The sequence below is a fragment of the Megalopta genalis genome, chromosome 3, assembly GCF_051020955.1.
Source record: "Megalopta genalis isolate 19385.01 chromosome 3, iyMegGena1_principal, whole genome shotgun sequence".
NCBI lineage: Eukaryota > Metazoa > Arthropoda > Insecta > Hymenoptera > Halictidae > Megalopta > Megalopta genalis.
The window spans coordinates 28,148,910-28,165,894 of record NC_135015.1 but is presented as its reverse complement, the minus strand read 5'-3'; the positions used below and the strand labels follow the sequence as shown (position 1 = coordinate 28,165,894).

Below are 16,985 nucleotides of genomic sequence, written 5' to 3'. Positions count from 1 at the left end.
TGTGTTTTCGTTAATAACTCGTTAACGGTGCCTCGGAGAAAATTTTTGCAAAGGAAGAAGTTGCTTCGAATGATCCGAGGAACCCGTCATTTCCGAATTGCGAGACATTTTCGGGACATCCTGTACAATGACGATAATATCCGGAATGTCGGCGCAGGCGTCGCATACTCACGTATTCCTTGACATTCTTCGTTCGGACCGCCTTGTAGGACGCATAGGCCGGGTACAGATTGCCCAAAACTAATCTGAAAATCGGATAGAGTAGAATGTAAGTGATCGTTCGCGGCAGAACGAAGACCATCAGCGCGGCCAGGACTCCCAGGCCGCCGAGGGACACTCTCTTCGGCATTTTGTCCGCGCAGAATCGAACGCAAACGAAAAAACATTGGCCGAACAATCGGGGGACCGTTCTACCGAACATCCGGACGATCGGGTCTTCCACGTGACTACTCAGCCGATGTTCGAGCTTTTCGGCTTCCATTCCTTCGCGGTCCCGGGGGGAAAAACCTTCTCTCTCCCTTATTAATCCGCTGGCCAGGTCGCGAAACGCTCTACCACCACCGTTGCTCTTTCTGGCGCGCGTCGGTTCGTTCCCGACGCATCCAACTGTAACATCGAAGCGCAAGACAATGCTTGAGACAAGAAACAAACAGCGACGGAAAAATGATTCGACGAACAGGGGAGAAGGAGAGACACGGAGAGAGAAAGATAGAGAGAGAAAGAACGAACGAGCTGTTCGAGCGAGCGCGAGAAGAACGCTTACAGAGCCAGAGGGTGGATCCTCGATCGGCGGACGATAAAACGGAATCGGATCGGATCGGATCGAATCGTCACGGGGAATCGCAGTCGTGGCGGCTCGTCGTCGGGGACCGCATCGGCCGATCTTTAATCAACTGGCGGAGGACTCCGGGCCCGGGAACGCTTTCATCGTCGGGCCCGCCGCCCCTTTCTTCCGTCCTCTGTCCTCCTCGCGACGAATCGTCCCGTGGGCGTGGAACCCGAGACAATTACGCCGCGAGCCGTCAATTTATCGCGCCGATCGGCACCGTCAAACGGATCGACTCGACCGCGGCCGCCGCTCTTCGTCTGCGGCGTCTGCGTCACGGGCAGGCCTGCGGAACGTCGCGACGCACTTGTTGCATCCTCCAACGTTTCACATCCTCGGCCAAACGAGAGACGACCCGGCCGGATCTCTAAGCTGGCACTGGCGACCGCCCGACGCGACGACCAACTCTATCTCGACGCGGATTCGCCCGACCGTGCTCCGCTCGCGGATCCCTCCAGTTAAAGACTAAATGCGCAGCGTTTCTGCCGGCACGGTCTACGCTGCACCGACGGTCCACGGTCTCTATTTTAGCGCCTTAAGCCGCCACCGTGCCGCCTGACACGAGGATACACGCACTGGAAACGTCGTTCGCGCTGGTCGATGAACCAGACGAGAGACTGGGCTTGGTCGTCGGCTAAAGCCGCGTGCACACTTTCGACCTAGCGGTTTCGATGGGATCGAACGTGATCGGGAGCTTTCTGGAGCTTCGTGCAATTTACCTTGCGACGATGGACGGTCCGCTTCGGTCCGTCTCGCTGCGAAATGCTCGCAAATGCGCAGATCCAAAGATTAGAGTCAGCGATTCCGAAGTATCTCGAGCAGCCCTGATTCGCACGCTTTTTTCTCGATCGTTTATCGCGCGATACGTGGCGCGATCTTATCATCTTTCGATACACCGGTTCCGGGAGTCAGCTGTTCGGAGAACTCCGGGCAATCGACGATCCGAACGTTGATATCATTGATCGGAACATCGATCAAGAGGATCCGATACGACCGCTTGCGTCGCGATCGACGCGTCGACGTCGGGGCGAGCTAGCTTGACGCACCGCCGTCTGGTAGAATTAGCCTATGTCTCCGATGCGCGCAGACGGATTTAAAAGGCCAGGCTTGGCTACGTGAGAACCACTCACGAGAATACGAGAACTCCTTACGCCGCGATTAAGACGTCGACGCGACGGCGAGCTAGCTCGGAACGCCGTCGAATGGGATCAGTTTTGACCACGATGCGCTCGGACCGATTTAAATCGTCAGCCTCCCGTCGCCGATTCGAGACGAGGCAACGTTTTCGAATTTAAACGTTTCAGTCTTTGTTTGAGTTCGCACCGAAGTTGTTCAGAGCGACGTTCTCCCCGATCCGGTCGCGGAAAACGACTAATCAACGGGGAAGCTCGGAACAGCGTACTCGGATCTCGCGGCGGGAATCACGCGAAACTATAGTCGATTGCGCTTCGCAGGTAATTCGATGATTATCACCAATGTCGGTGACGGATTGCGTAACAGGGCGTCCTTTGTTCGTCGAACGTTGATGTTATTCGCGCGCTAACGAGCATCGCGGTCACGACTTTTTACGCTTCCCGAGGAATCCTATTTCGTCTGGCGCCGTAAAGTGACTCGATTCGCGATTACCATCGTCTGTTTTATTGATAATTCATGGTAGGGAAATTATCAGATAGATCGATTCGAGTGGAAAATTGCTTGCCGAACATCGGGTCACTAATGGAAAAAAAGAAAAAAAATGGAACGGTTGTTTCCAACGTTTGTTCTATCGTTCCAGAATTTAATGATAATTTATATAGATAGTTAATGATTAGTCCCGTGAAGAATAAAGGTGTAACTGCAGTTTCTCAAGACAATTGCAACAGAGCGGAATTAAATAAATTTGGACGTTTTCGTAGACTGCTGGGCAAAATCATAAGGCACCTCGAGATTTTTTTAGTATGGACATCTATTTGTACATATGTAAACGTGGAAAATACATACATACACAATAAAATAACATAGTAGTTTTGACGTAATATATGAAAATATTAAGTGATTCGTTCGATCCATTTGTTATTTATACAACACAAATATGAAATTTTGTGTGGACAAAATGATAAGGCACTTTGAATGCTTTAAGTTTAAGTTTTAGTAATTTGTGGACGGTCCTTTTTATTGTACCATTTCAATCACTTTTTTTGGTTAACTTCTATACAAATCCTTTATATTTCTGATCCTAGCTTTTCCAAGCTTTTAAAATTGCAGATTTTAATTATATTACTTTATATATTATTATTATATATTACTATATACATATTATTATATATTATTATATTATTACTATATATTATTATTATTATATATATACAAGCTTTATACCTTCATATAATGTTCGGCTGAGATTTCCTAAAACGTTCTCGATAATGCTCAGATCAGGAAATCTTGCTGACCAGTTTAAAACCTTTATATTTTCCGCTTCAAAATAATTTTTTACTTATTACATGCATTATCGAGAATGTTTGGGTAAGTCTCAGCCGAACGTTATATGAAGGTGGAAAGCGATATATACAATAATATATAATACATATAGTATAATATATAATAATATATATAGTATAATATGTAATAATATATATAGTATAATATGCAGGGTGTTCCGCAATTATTTTAACAGCCGAAAATGAGGGGTAGCTGAGGTCATTTGAAGTAACTTTTGTATAATAATCATATATAGTATAATACATAATAATGATATATAAAGTAATATAATTAAAATCTGCAATTTTAGAAGCTCGGGAAAGCTTGGATGAAAAATATAAAGAATCTGTACAGAATATAACCAAACAGAATGATCGAAGAGGTACAACGTAAAGGACCGTCCACACATTATTAAAACTTGAACAAGCTATGTAATTTTATTTAATTTCAATACTTTTGTTATTTCATATTCAAAGCGCCTTATCATTTCGACCACAGAAAATTGCATCTCTTCTTCGTATAAATAACAAATGAATCGAACGCTTTATTTAATTTCTCCATACATTACGTCAAGGACTACTACCTTATTTCGCTGTGTATTCATTTTCCAAATGTACGAAGAAATGTACAAATTTTTCAAATGTACAAACAGATGTTCATACCCAAAAATCTCGAGATTCCTCATCATTTTCTCCACCAGCGTACGTAGTCATTTCACCATCCAAATACACGTAAAAGAAGAAGCAATAAGTGTTCATTCCTCCGAACTCGACGCTCCACAAGTTACCAAAAAATCGTCGAAAAATTCGTTTCGTAGTTACCACTGATCGGCCGATGAACTTTTTGCGGATATACCGCGGTGGGACTGCCGTCCCCCTTCCTCCTTCCGAAAAACTTCGCGGCGTCTATTCTTCGCGGCGAAAAGACTCCGCTCGGCGTCACAATCGAATACACACTGACAGCGAGTCGACACACACTGTTCGCGGTCGACCTACGACCGCGTTTGTAAATATTGGCACTTCGACGACACACGATCGTTCGTTGAAGCGATCGTCATGAACCGTTCAGACGATACAGCGAATCAGGAGAAACTGATAATTACGCTTAATTAACACGTTGAATGCCACGCCGATTTTACAGAAATTGCCCGTGGCGCCTCGATGAATTTTCTTTTATTTGATATATATAACGTTGAAATATTATCTGCAATAGACAAGTTACAGTGTATAACCATGTTTGACATGTTAACTGCGACGGGGATCACAGTTTGAATTGGCGATGGTAATAATACCAAATTTTAGATATTCACATTTGTTTTGAATTATATATATATATATATATATATATATATATATATATATATATATATATAATACCAAATTTTAGATATTCACATTTGTTTTGAATTATATATATATATATATATAATACCAAATTTTAGATATTCACATTTGTTTTGAATTATATATATATATAATACCAAATTTTAGATATTCACATTTGTTTTGAATTATATATATAATTCAAAACAAATGTGAATATCTAAAATTTGGTATTATTACCATCGCCAATTCAAACTGTGATCCCCGTCGCAGTTAACATGTCAAACATGGTTATACACTGTAACTTATCTATTGCAGATAATATTTCAACGTTATATATATCAAATAAAAGAAAATTCATCGTGGCGCCACGGGCAATTTCTATATATATATATATTTCTATCAATTTGGGCGCGCCGGTCACCGGTGACTCCCATGGCGTTACCGCCAAGTTAAGCGCCGGTCACCGGTGACTCCCATGGCATTCAACGTGTTAAATTCACGCGATCATCGCGCAAACGAGTGGAAACGTTTATTTTGAAAAATTTCGCGGAATTTCGGGGAAACTTCGGAAACCCCCCTCGGAGATTTTGGAAAAGGCTCGATAAGGGCTTGTCGTGTCAACGTCACGTTGACGGCGACAAAAGCCACGAGCGATTGTTCGCCGGGCCTGCGGCTTTCATGTTTATTAATGCAGCCGCGTAACCGAACGCGCTCATGCGGTCGCGCGCTTACACGGAAACGCGCGGAGAGGCGGCCTCGGTCTCTACGACGACGCGTTTATTCGTACGAGGTCAAGATCATTGTCGTTCATTCGTTCGTTCGTTCGTTCGTTCGCGCGGACTGGATTCTGTCACGTTCCACGGCGAATCCTCCTTGAGGCGACGTATACGTTAGGCGCATTTATGCCGAGCTAACGGAAGACAATGCTTTTGTTTTCCTATAAGCGACTTCCTGATATTGCGTCCACGTCCGACGCACGCGCCCGACGAGATCGTCTGCTCCGAAAACTGTCTGCACGCGAATGCATTGTTATAATAATAAAATTAAGAAAAAATGCTAATAAAAATAATAAATAATAATAATAAATAATAAAAAATAATAATAAAAGTAATAAATAATAATAATAATAATAATAATAAATAAGAAGAAGAAGAAGAAATAATAAAAGTAATATATAATAATAATAATAAAAATAATAATTAAGAAGAAGAAGAAGAAGAAATAATAATAAAAGTAATATATAATAATAATAATAAAAATAATAATTAAGAAGAAGAAGAAGAAGAAGAAGAAATAATAATAAAAGTAATATATAATAATAATAATAAAAATAATAAGAAGAAGAAGAAGAATAAAAAATAATAATAATAACTTTATTTATCAGGACGGGATAAACACTTCTGCTTAATTTCAATGTATAAAAATTATAAAGAATTGTTGCTAGCAAGAGTTACGATAAAATCAACTTGATCTTTCCACAATCTAAAAAAGTGCCTACATGTTTCCGCATCAATCAGTACATGTTTTCTTATTATTAGGTCGAATGATAAATAACTTTCGTTTTCTCATCGCACATTTATTTTGGCTTTTTTAATTTATATTTCTTTCGTTTCTTTTTTTCATTTTATTTATTTTGAACCCATAGCTATTTAGTGAAAGCAAAAACTCGTTCGTCCCGGTGACTCATACCGGGTAGACGCGAACAATAGATTCTACCTAGCTGCATCGGAAGTTCTTTATGACACGACCTAATAAAATGCTACGATAACCAACTTCATCGTCCTCGTACCTTCTTTTTTATCAAAAAATTCTCGACACAATGCCTCCCGCGTCTTCTTCTTTCAAAAAGAAATTCCACCTTCTCTAAACACGCTGTTCTATCCTACAGACTGCGCGAATATGTTATTTATTCGGAGTTATTATATATTATATTAAGAGTTATTATATTGGGTTGGCAACTAAGTAATTGCCGATTTCAGTTATAGATGTCTCTCACTCCCATTTTTAAGATATCCGTAAATGTTATATTATAAAATTATTATTATTATTATTATGTTAATTTTTATTATCCGTGAATATTAGCAACTGGACAAATTGAATGCAGCGGCCAAGGAAAAACGACCAGAATTGGTCAATCGTAAAGGTGTCATTTTCCAGCAGGACAATGCTAGGCCGCACACGTCTTCGTCCACTCGGCAAAAATTGATGGATATTGGTTGGGAATTGATGTTACACCCACCATATAGCCCTGATCTCGCGCCATCGGATCACCACTTATTTCGATCCCTGGACAACTCCCTTCGTGGTAAAACTTTTAATGACGATGACGCTGTAAAATCTCACTTAACTCAGTTTTTGGCAGAAAAGGATCAGACTTTCTACGAGCGTGGAATTTTCAAGTTGCCAGAGAGATGGCAAAAGGTCATCGAACAAAATGGAAAATACATTACAGATTAAACTTCGTTCCAAGTAAAAAAAAATTTTTTATTTCATTGAACAAATCGGCAATTACGTAGTTGCCAACCCAATATATTATATGAGGAGTTATTATATATAATATTAGGAGTTATTATATACTCCTAAAGAACTGCGAATATGTTATTTGTAAAAAGTTTATAATTAATAGATAACTTCCCGTATATATTCCATAAAGAAGTAAATCAATACACCGAACAATAAATGCATAGTACGCAAATCGAACGCGAAGCATGCGTATAGAAGCATTATAAAAAAAACGTCATCTGCATGCAGACATTCCATCTAATCGAAAATTCTGCCTTCGGCAGTCAGCGCTTTGGCAGAGCCAAGACGCTTTCGTTCCCGCGAACAGGAAATCTTTGATCGAAAATACGCCGCCGGATTCTCGGGACGACAGAAAAGCGCGCTCGATTAAGAAGGAACATCGAAAAATCGAATCGGCCAGTCGCCGACGAGCCCCGGCAGAGGCTCGGCCCGGCAAGCTCCGAGGAGAATAGTTATTGTTTTACATTGTCGCGGGAAAATTTACTTCGCCATTGTATTCGGGTAACAGGTTTCGACGGCGGACATCGCGGCGCATTGTGCGACCCGCGAATCCAAAAAGGAGCGAACGCCTTTTCGCGCGGAACGCTCGCGAATTTCCTGAACGGCTCTCGATTTTCCTGCTGGAAACACTCGTCTTTAGACCCGGAACCGCTTCGCCGCCCTTTTCAAACGTCGCCGCGGACCTTCGATTAAATGCGAAGAAAAAGTTTCCTCCTTTCGGACGGGTTTTAGATTCTTTTCAGACGGCGGCGCGTTGCGGAAAGTTGTATTCCGAGCGGAGAACGCGACGACGCTCGAGTTACAGGAAACAAACGGAACGAAACTGGACCGCTTTGGACGACTAGAAAACGATGGATAATTTGATAACGGTGGCGCAACGGGGACACCCAACGTTGCGTAGAAACGAGCGAGTTCGATCGATCGATCGATCGCAATCCGATGGAATAATTGGACGCCGAGCAGCTTCGGGATCGCGGCAAGTTAACACTAGATTGCCCAAGGAAGTCATTTTGAGAGATTTTGCTTTTTAATTTCAAGTAGAAAAAAAATTATGTATATAATGATACAATTTCTTAGAATTTTGTGATTTTTTGTACAACATATAAATGTGTTTATTAATAATTGTAGTTACCTCCTTCCCTCCTTCATTTCCGGTATATGCAGGGTGTCCCGAAAATGTCTCGCAATCAGGAAAATGGGAGGTTCCTACTTTCGGATTGCGAGACATTTTTGGGACACCCTGTATATGTGCTATACCTATATTGCCCAAAAGCAGTCGTTTTGACTGCTTGGGAAATTTAAAATAATTAAATGACTCTTATTATTGAATCGAGTAAATTTCTTATATGACCAGTTCGGTTCTGTATTAAAATAATATTTTTCATTTTTTCTCGATTACCGTTACATGATAACATACAAGTACATGATAAATTGTCGATTTGGGCATATACTAGATAAGTTGCAGTTGCTCAATAAGCTAAAGTAGTACTTGTTATTCGTATCTTAAATTTTTTTTATTGTTATATATTATATATAATATATTATATTACATATAATATTGATATATATATTACAATATTATAATTATATATTATATTTTTTATTGTTATATACATATATATATATATATATATATATATATATATATTAATATTTACTAATAACCTGTTACATAACTGTAAATAATATAAAAAAATATTAAAAATTAATTTTAAACAAATTTCTTTACACATTAGTTATTCTTTCACAATGCAGACATTTTGACTGCTTTTGGGCAATATACATATACTAAGTTCCAGTCTTTCTAGTGTTAAATGAAAAATCGCGGCCGCCCCGTCGGGAATAAGTTTCGGTGACGGACAATAGGCATACATACGTGCTCGATACTCGGCCGCGAGGTGACTCCTGCTCGGGCTTCAGGGTCGACCCAGTTTTCTATTTTAATCGCGGCCCTTCTCGAGCCACAGTTTCCCTCGAGCCCCTCCTTATTATCTCTCTTCGCCATTAATTAAAAGTCCGACGGATACGAAAAATCCCGCGATCGCCGGGCACCGCGCGATCCGCGCGAACCGGCGAGTGCTGTCGTTATTAAGCGGACTGCTATTAACTTTCCTCGAACGGAAAGCCGCGGCGATTCATTTCGAGCGCTAATGAGCGGGGGACCGACGAAATCGTAACGAGGGCGTGTCCGGTTATTTCGAGACGGGGACAAGGAGCATCAACCTGATCCATCTCGCAACTATGATGCATGCGAATCGCTGACACGCAGCGTCTTCGACTGTCCTCTGGGCTTTTCTTTTCGTTCACGGATCGGATGCCAATCGGTTTAAGTCCGTCGAGATTTGGATATACAGTAATGTCTCCCTAATTGACGCTCGGATTGTCCACAAAAGTGGACAATTTTGGAAGAGGAGATACGATTGTTGTGACTCGTCTTTTATGGTTACCGCTTATCAACAATTATTAAAACGAGCTGCAAGGCTCGAATAATCGTATCTCCTCTTCCAAAATTGTCCATTTTTGTGCAGAATTTCGGCGTCAATTAGGGAGACATTACTGTACAAGCATTTTGCAAATCAGCTGTGAATAGACAATAATGCCGCTAATAATGAGAGACAGAATTTTTATTATAATTGAACGAAGAGAAATAATTACAATCGATATTTAATTATCTCATGCAATTCTTTTCATTTTTCTGCTTTTTCGATTTATTTATTTAGGTATAGGGTAAAAATCCATTTTTACAATAAAGAACAAAAAGTTTGTACAAACTATATAACTTTTTTGATTTTGTTTAGTCGTTCTGTGGTCGATACACGGTGTCCCATAAAACTTTTCGTACACCTGTTAAAACGCAATAACTTTTTAAAATAATTTTTTAAATAATAAACTGAACTAAGTAACTTGAATTTTTTTTAATGATAGCATTGTCTATCAGACGATGATCAAAATGCTTTTTTAAAATTTTCTTATTACTTGGAATAACAAAGAAAAGAATAGAAAGCTCTCGTTTTTTAACTTTTTTGTCTGAGTTGACACTGATATGAGTTGTAACAAATTAAAGATAGCAAAAATCGCACTTTTATCACGGTTTTGACCAAAAAACTGCAAGAAATCTGCAGTTTTTTCGATCTTTCAACGTTTGTAGCTCGACTCCGGGTTAATCGATTTCGATAAAATTTTCTCTCTCTCTCTCTCTCTCTCTCAATTATATAATTCAATTATATAAATTACCAAGATCTACAAGAGGCGTGTCTTAAATTTTTGTTATAAGCTCAGATAAAAGTTTCTTATCTTTCTTTGTCATCCCAAGTAAGAGCAAAATTTAAAAAAGCCATTTCAGTCATCGTCTAGTAGACCAATCCCTCTATCACCTAAAAACAATTCAAGTCACTTAGACCAGTTTGAAAAAAGTTATTGCGTTTTAGAAGGCGCACGAACACTATAGTGACCCAGCGTACGTGCCGCTACCGACTGTTTATTTCTGAAGAAATCGACTGCATTGATTTATCGACCGAAAGTCCCCGCGATAAAGTGTTTGCACCGCGTAACTTATTTTCAAAGAAAAGCGGACTTGCACCGGTTGCCCTCTGAACCGTCCGAGGTATAATTACGGCAGTGATTTAAATTGCGTCCGTAAGGGGCTCCGCGTCGTTTCCGCGAGAAACAAAGAATCGAAGCCGCGCGCGGGCTTCCTCTCCTCGCTTTTCCACCGGGCTTTGTCATCGGTTTCAAGGACGATGAGCTGGCCGGGCCCTGGTGCAACGTCTCGGCGCTCCGTTCCGATGCAGTCGCGATGTTGCACGCGGTGGGACGGCACCTGGCGAATTTTGGGAATGTTCCAGGTTCGACGAAGAGGTCGCGGGCGCATCGATTTCGATCGTCTTTCGGTCGAAGGTCGTTCATCGTGTAGAACGAATGTTCGCCGAATTAGAGCGATCGGTGCAGTACTCGCGTTCCTGTCAGGAGCTACACTCGATACCCTAGTTATTCCGTTTATTTCCGTTTGGCATTCGACTTTACGAGAGCGACTATAGTCATTCAATTGCACACGCGTTGTTGATAAGCACAGATACGACAGAGGCATATCGATCTCTCCGGTGATGTGCGATAAGGAGACTGCGGGCTTTATGCATTTTCATAATAAAAATGATTGGGTGAAATATCAAACAATGAAAATGTTGGAAGAATTTGAGGAGATCTGTGTATAATTTTCGGGTCAGAAATTATTAACACTAGATTTACGGAGCACAAAAAACAGCTGTTTTATACTAGTTTATAAAAGTAACAATAAGACATTTTATTCTGATTTTGAACAAGGGTTATCGTAACATTTGCTATAAGTGAAACATATAAATTGAGTAAATAACTCATAAATGTATCTTTACGATATGAATAATGATAAATGAAAAAATTAGTGACCTGACATTTTCACGGGTTCTGTGAATCTAGTGTTAAATAAAGAAAGAAATTTTGATGGAGACAATCGACGAAGACAGATTTTATTTTGCACAAAGCATCCGCGGTCTAATGATAATTGACGGAGCTATACAGGATATCTCACAATTATGGTACTTCCGGGAAACGAGGGATTCCTGAGGTCATTCGAAGCAACTTTCTCCTTTACAAAAATTTAATCCGAGGCATCGTTCACGAGTTATTGACGAAAAACAGTGACCAATAAGAGGCGAGCACGACCGGCGCTCCGCCCTCGCGGCCAACGCCACGTCGCGCTGGCCGTCTGACGCAGCGGTAGTGGTCGCGAGGGCGGGGCGTCACCGTACGTGATCTCTCATTGGTCACTGTTTTTCGTTAATAACTCGTAAACGAAGTCGCGGATTGCAATTTCGCTGAGGAAAAAGTTTCTTCAAATGACCTCAGGAACCTCTCATTTCCCGCACGTACCATAATTTTGGGACGCCCTGTATGAACGTGTTACACGCATCAGGAATGTGTTTTCTCTGTGTGAAGCCGACCAGGGAGCAACAGGATTAGGGAAAAAATTAAGTAAATCGTACATGAATCATCGGAGAGCGAAACAGAGGTTGAGATTCGACGCAAAAAATTGATACAGGAAAGCCAGCAGATGAACCAATTAAGAAAGAGGCGTACATATCACGATCCATACTAATTGCGTACAACATTAGCACTCGACAAACATTTTATTAAAGTTCACTTATGCCTTCGATATCGAAAACGTCGAAGATTTTAGTTTGCCCCGATTCGACGGGACCGTAGAATGGGAACTTTTTGGGGTCGCAACGCGTAGAAGCCGATGCCGACGAGTGCCGCGCGGGCAGAATCAGACGGATTATGGGAACCGACAAGGCTTCCTGACAATGCTCGATCGTGTCCCGAGATTAGATTCTGCGCGTGTACCGCGAGATAAGAATCGACGACGCGGGGCATCTCGCAGCGACGGACGTTCGGGAAAAAGGCACGGACGGGATCGCGGGTTCCCGGCGTTTCATTAATGTCGTGGCCCCGCGATCCTCTATCCGAAACATTTAATAACTTTCACCTTCGGGATGACGATTCACGCGTAAGATATTGCCACGTCGCGTGTAAGCAGTCGCTTAATTACGAAGATTAATGGGTGCGACGGGGAGACATGCGGGTAATCCATAATGACGACGCGATGGGATCGACGTCGATGGAACGGGCTCACGAGCCGCGACGAGCCGAGCGGCATCGAGGGGGTGAAGGGGGGGTGGTATCTACGGGAGAAAGGGGAGTCCAAGAATGGAAGTTGATATTTCATTTATCCTTTCGATCGATTTATTGCCGCCGCGGATACTTCCAAGCGCGTCGCTCGCCGATCTTCGTGATCGCGGGATCCGCGGCGCTGTGTGGAAAAATAGCGTGAAACATTAATTCCGCGCGGAACGGAGCCGCTCGTTAATAGTACGTTTCGCAATTTCATGCCGAGAGAGACATCCGACGAGTATCTCGGCGTATCATAGGCCCGGTCTGGCAGTGAGAACAATGTTATACAATGCTGTTCACCGATTTTAGATCAATGCCACGAGCATTCGGTGCACTTTGCGCTCGTTGCACAATCAGACGCGTTCTTTACGGCCGGCGCGAATGCACGGAGCCGAGGAGGCTCGCGTGAAATCGCGACAGCTTCTCCGGGTAAACGGATCGCCGACAACGCGACCGACAACGACAGAATTTAAGTTCGCCGGTCGGCCGAGAGATGTTCGCTCGGATCCGCGATTCACCTGTCACGTTGACACATTGACCCAGCGGCGGTTGCGCAACGTGATTTTCTAAAATTACGAGCGCCGCGAATGCTCGCCGCGAATACTCTGCGCTTCGTCGGCGCGAACGCACGCGCGAACAATAACGTCTGGGAGCCGCGGGCCGGAAACGGCGCTCGTTAACACTGTTCGACGACACGTATACGGCCGCATCGTCGACCGGCGACGCTATTTTCGCTCGGCGGCCGGTCCGCGAAAGTTAATTGGCCGGCGACGGTCTCTGCGATATCTTCAACGGGGCCGGCAGTGTCACTACCGAGACGGTGTTCACGATCGTCACACGCTTGAAGATCGGCAAATGGAAGTTCCGCGAGTAGTAGCTGGCCATCGCGGGCACGAGGGCCGGCGCGGCGGCCTTCGGGGCCAGGGGGCAGGTCATGCTTGACTCCGGCAGGACTCCGAAACTATGCGGAATCCGATTAGCCGGCGGACGAACTAGTTCTCCCGAGTCCAACTTGGTCCGGGAGCCGAACACGATCGGACCCGAAGCAACCGGGCGAAACAGCAACTCTTCGAGTCGCAGCTTCGGCGGACGGAACCTACGAAGCAGGATCCTCGAGACGAAGCTGGAAGTTGCGAAGCTGCTCGCTGAAGATGCTAGACTCCGAGAAGACGCAGCGTCGTCCGTGAAGCCAGGATCCTCGGTAGGGGCACTCTAACGAGTCCAACATTGGCCTGAATCGCTCGGACCGTTCACCAGCTGATCGGTAATCACCGCGGCCGATTAGAAAGTGCGCGGCACCGTGTTCCCGCGTCCCTGTAAATGGTCTCGCGAAGGATCTCGCGAAGGATGTCGGGGGATCCTTCGAGAGAATCGTCGGAGCCTGGCCGAGCAGCTGCGTTTCCGCGCGGGTTGCGCAACGATCCAGCGGGACGGAGGTCCTTGCGGCGCTCGAGATCGGTTGGAGTCCTCTTCTTTTTTTTTTAGGGTACGCCGAGCCTTCGTCGGGTCGAAATCCTTAGACCCCCTCGATTCTGGTACTTGAACAAGGCGGAGCCGAAGCTTTCGCGGCCCCGAATTCCCTCGAGCCAGCGGCAAGACCGCTTAAGGACAGGTTCTCGCTTTCTCTCGGCCGGGTCGCGGGCTTTTTTTCACTCTAGGCCCGCGTTGTTCCGTCGATTGCGCACGTTCGACCGGCCTGGCCTCTCTTTATTGTCACGCCGACCGACGTCGTTCCGGTGCAACGACCGGCTAAGTGATTCAACTAACGTTTTCTAAGTGGCGAGTCGAAGGAGCGGTTCCTTTCTTGCAGCGCGGCGCGCCCCTTCGCCCCCCGCTCTCTTTTCCCTTCCGCCGGCTATTTTTCTCCGGGCCGCCGATCCTTCGGGGACCTTGTCCCTGACAAAGACAAATGGCAGCCGGGGGGATTTGGCCCGCGAACGAATTAATCAGCCGGCCCGACGAATTTCGGGAATTTCGCGGCCGAGACTGCTGCCTCTCGCCTCGCCGCGCCTCGCCTCGTCTCGCCGATCTGATCCGAGCGGGGATAATACTCCTTTGACTCCGGCCGGAATAAAGACTCGACTCTCCTGGCCTGTCGAGGGACTCTCCGCGCCCTTCAGATGTAGATCACCACGACCCCGTCGTGAAAGAAGATCGTTATGCGATACCGTTGCTCCACGTTCGAAGACATTCTTCGAGCTCCTCGACCGGCTCCCGAAACATTAGCGAAGGAATCGACGCCGTTGAATGCAGCCCTTTCAACGGGGCCTCCCGATTGTCTCGCAACTCGTCCCTTTTAGACGCGGCACTTAGGCCACCCGGCGACAATCGGTCCCTCCCTTTTCCCGAGCGCGGAGACGCGCCGGCAAATCGCGAGAATCCGCCGTGCGATTTCAACCGGAGTTTCCTGCCGTCTGGCTCTCCCTTCGGTGAAGGTGCGCGCGCGCGAGTTCGTTCGTTCCGCTGGAACTTGGAAAACTTTTCAAAAAGTTCGGCTCGCTCGGTGAAAGCCGATTGAAAATTTCGTTGAACGGCTCCGTGCTCCCTTGATAGACGCCCTCCCTCGTCCGTTTCCGAACGCTCGGAACTCCGCGTTGCCAATTAAACTCTCTCCATTCGGAGATCTCGCGTCGATTGTTTCACCCCGGGCTGCCTGCGCTGTGCCATCCTTCGAGAGTCCGCAGAATTCGCCCCGCGGGATGCGGGATGCTCCCTTCGACGATGCTGTCCGACAGCCGAGCGAGCCGCGCCGAAGACGGCAACTATCGCGCTCCGACCGGCACTCCTCACCCGTCGCGGATTTTTATTAATAAATCCGATTCACCGCCTTCGGCGGCTGGTCGTCGAACTTCTTGGCGAGCGTTTAGACGCCCGTTGACCCACGATCCCGATCGATCCGCTCTGTTGTCTTGTCGATGCTAGTCCACGTGGCCGAGAATGCAGAATTTTGGACGATCGACGAGCGTCGATTCGACGACGGAACACGCCGATAGATCCGGTGCAGATCCTTCGGGATCACAATGATCGGAACACAATGATCGCGGAGGCGGCTCGTGACGGCGAGCTCTCGGCCGACTGTATGTTCCACGAGCGTCGCGACGCCCGAACTGGAAGCTGGCCACTTCTGCGCCTTGGTTTATATTTAAACAGCGGAGAGTGCCCGACGACTACGACCGCTACGTCGACGCGTCTTTCTTCGGGGTGTCGGGGAGGGGCCGGGGCACGGCGGGAAGAAGAGGCGGCCGCGAAAAATACCGGCGAAAAAGAAAGATTCCGAGGCGCACGCGGCGAAAACACCCGCGGTGTTATACGCGGCCGCGCGACTGATTTATTTTCGTCGTTCGCCGGAGAATAAATACGCGTGCCCGAGCCTTGTGCCCGTTCCAGAGTCGCGCAGAAACGACTCTGACGAACGGTCTCGCGCGAAACTGGACCACGAGGACAATGAGCGTCGGACCGGCCTTCGAAAGTCAGCCCTAGGATCTTCGAAGTCGAAGGAGTTCTCGGAGATGATCAAGAATCTCGGACAATCGCGAGCGTCGGCGCTAGCAAGACGAGTCAACGATCCTTTCGAAAGCTCGCGCGAACGAGAGGAGCGTGACGTGTCCGAGGAACACGCCGGGAAATCCGCGCTATAAAAGAACAGCAGGCCGAGTCACGGACCTCCCACGTAGACGTCCGCGTCTGAACTTTCTCAAGCTCGAGCCAAGCTGGCTCGTTTCACGAATGTGCATCGCGCGGAGAGATTTAAGAACGGGCTGAAATTAATGCGGCCTCGCGTCCCGAGATTTATTCGGAACGCGAGACGCGGCCTGGGCCCCGGCATCGAACACGCGACCCGCGTTTTCTGCGGGATCGAGATAGAACGCGGCGCACGAGCCCATTGGTCACGACACGTGTTCCAAATTAATTGCGCTGGCCCCGCTGAAAAGTGAAGATAATCGGTAAGCTGCTGGAAAAGTCGCGCCGCGACAGCGCCGAGAGCGAAAGTGCTCGTAAACCACGCTGTGTGTGTGTGTGTGTGTGTGTGTGTGTGTGTGTGTGTGTGTGTGTGTGTGTGTGTGTGTGTGTGTGTGCCCACGGTGTTCCAAGTTCCCCCCCTCCGGGGAATTTCTGCATTGTGATTGAACTGGTTCGGTATTTTTAAT

General features: G+C 45.6%; 1 protein-coding gene across 7 annotated transcripts in view; it reads right to left on the bottom strand.

Moving 5' to 3' along the window:
* LOC117221945 (Receptor expression enhancing protein A) overlaps positions 1-16,985 on the bottom strand; it is a 41,906-nt gene that overhangs the window by 15,235 nt on the left and 9,686 nt on the right. For 3 of the 7 annotated variants that reach the window (XM_033473311.2, XM_033473307.2, XM_033473306.2), the window contains exon 2: positions 173-606. In XM_033473311.2, the coding sequence (XP_033329202.2) occupies positions 173-481 (309 nt within the window). In that variant the 5' untranslated portion in view covers positions 482-606. Of the gene's footprint in view, positions 1-172; positions 607-763; positions 1,496-1,545; positions 2,884-4,104; positions 4,258-16,985 lie in introns of those variants that run through there. The other 4 variants (XM_033473308.2, XM_076520517.1, XM_033473309.2 and 1 more) reach the window with 4 other exon arrangements.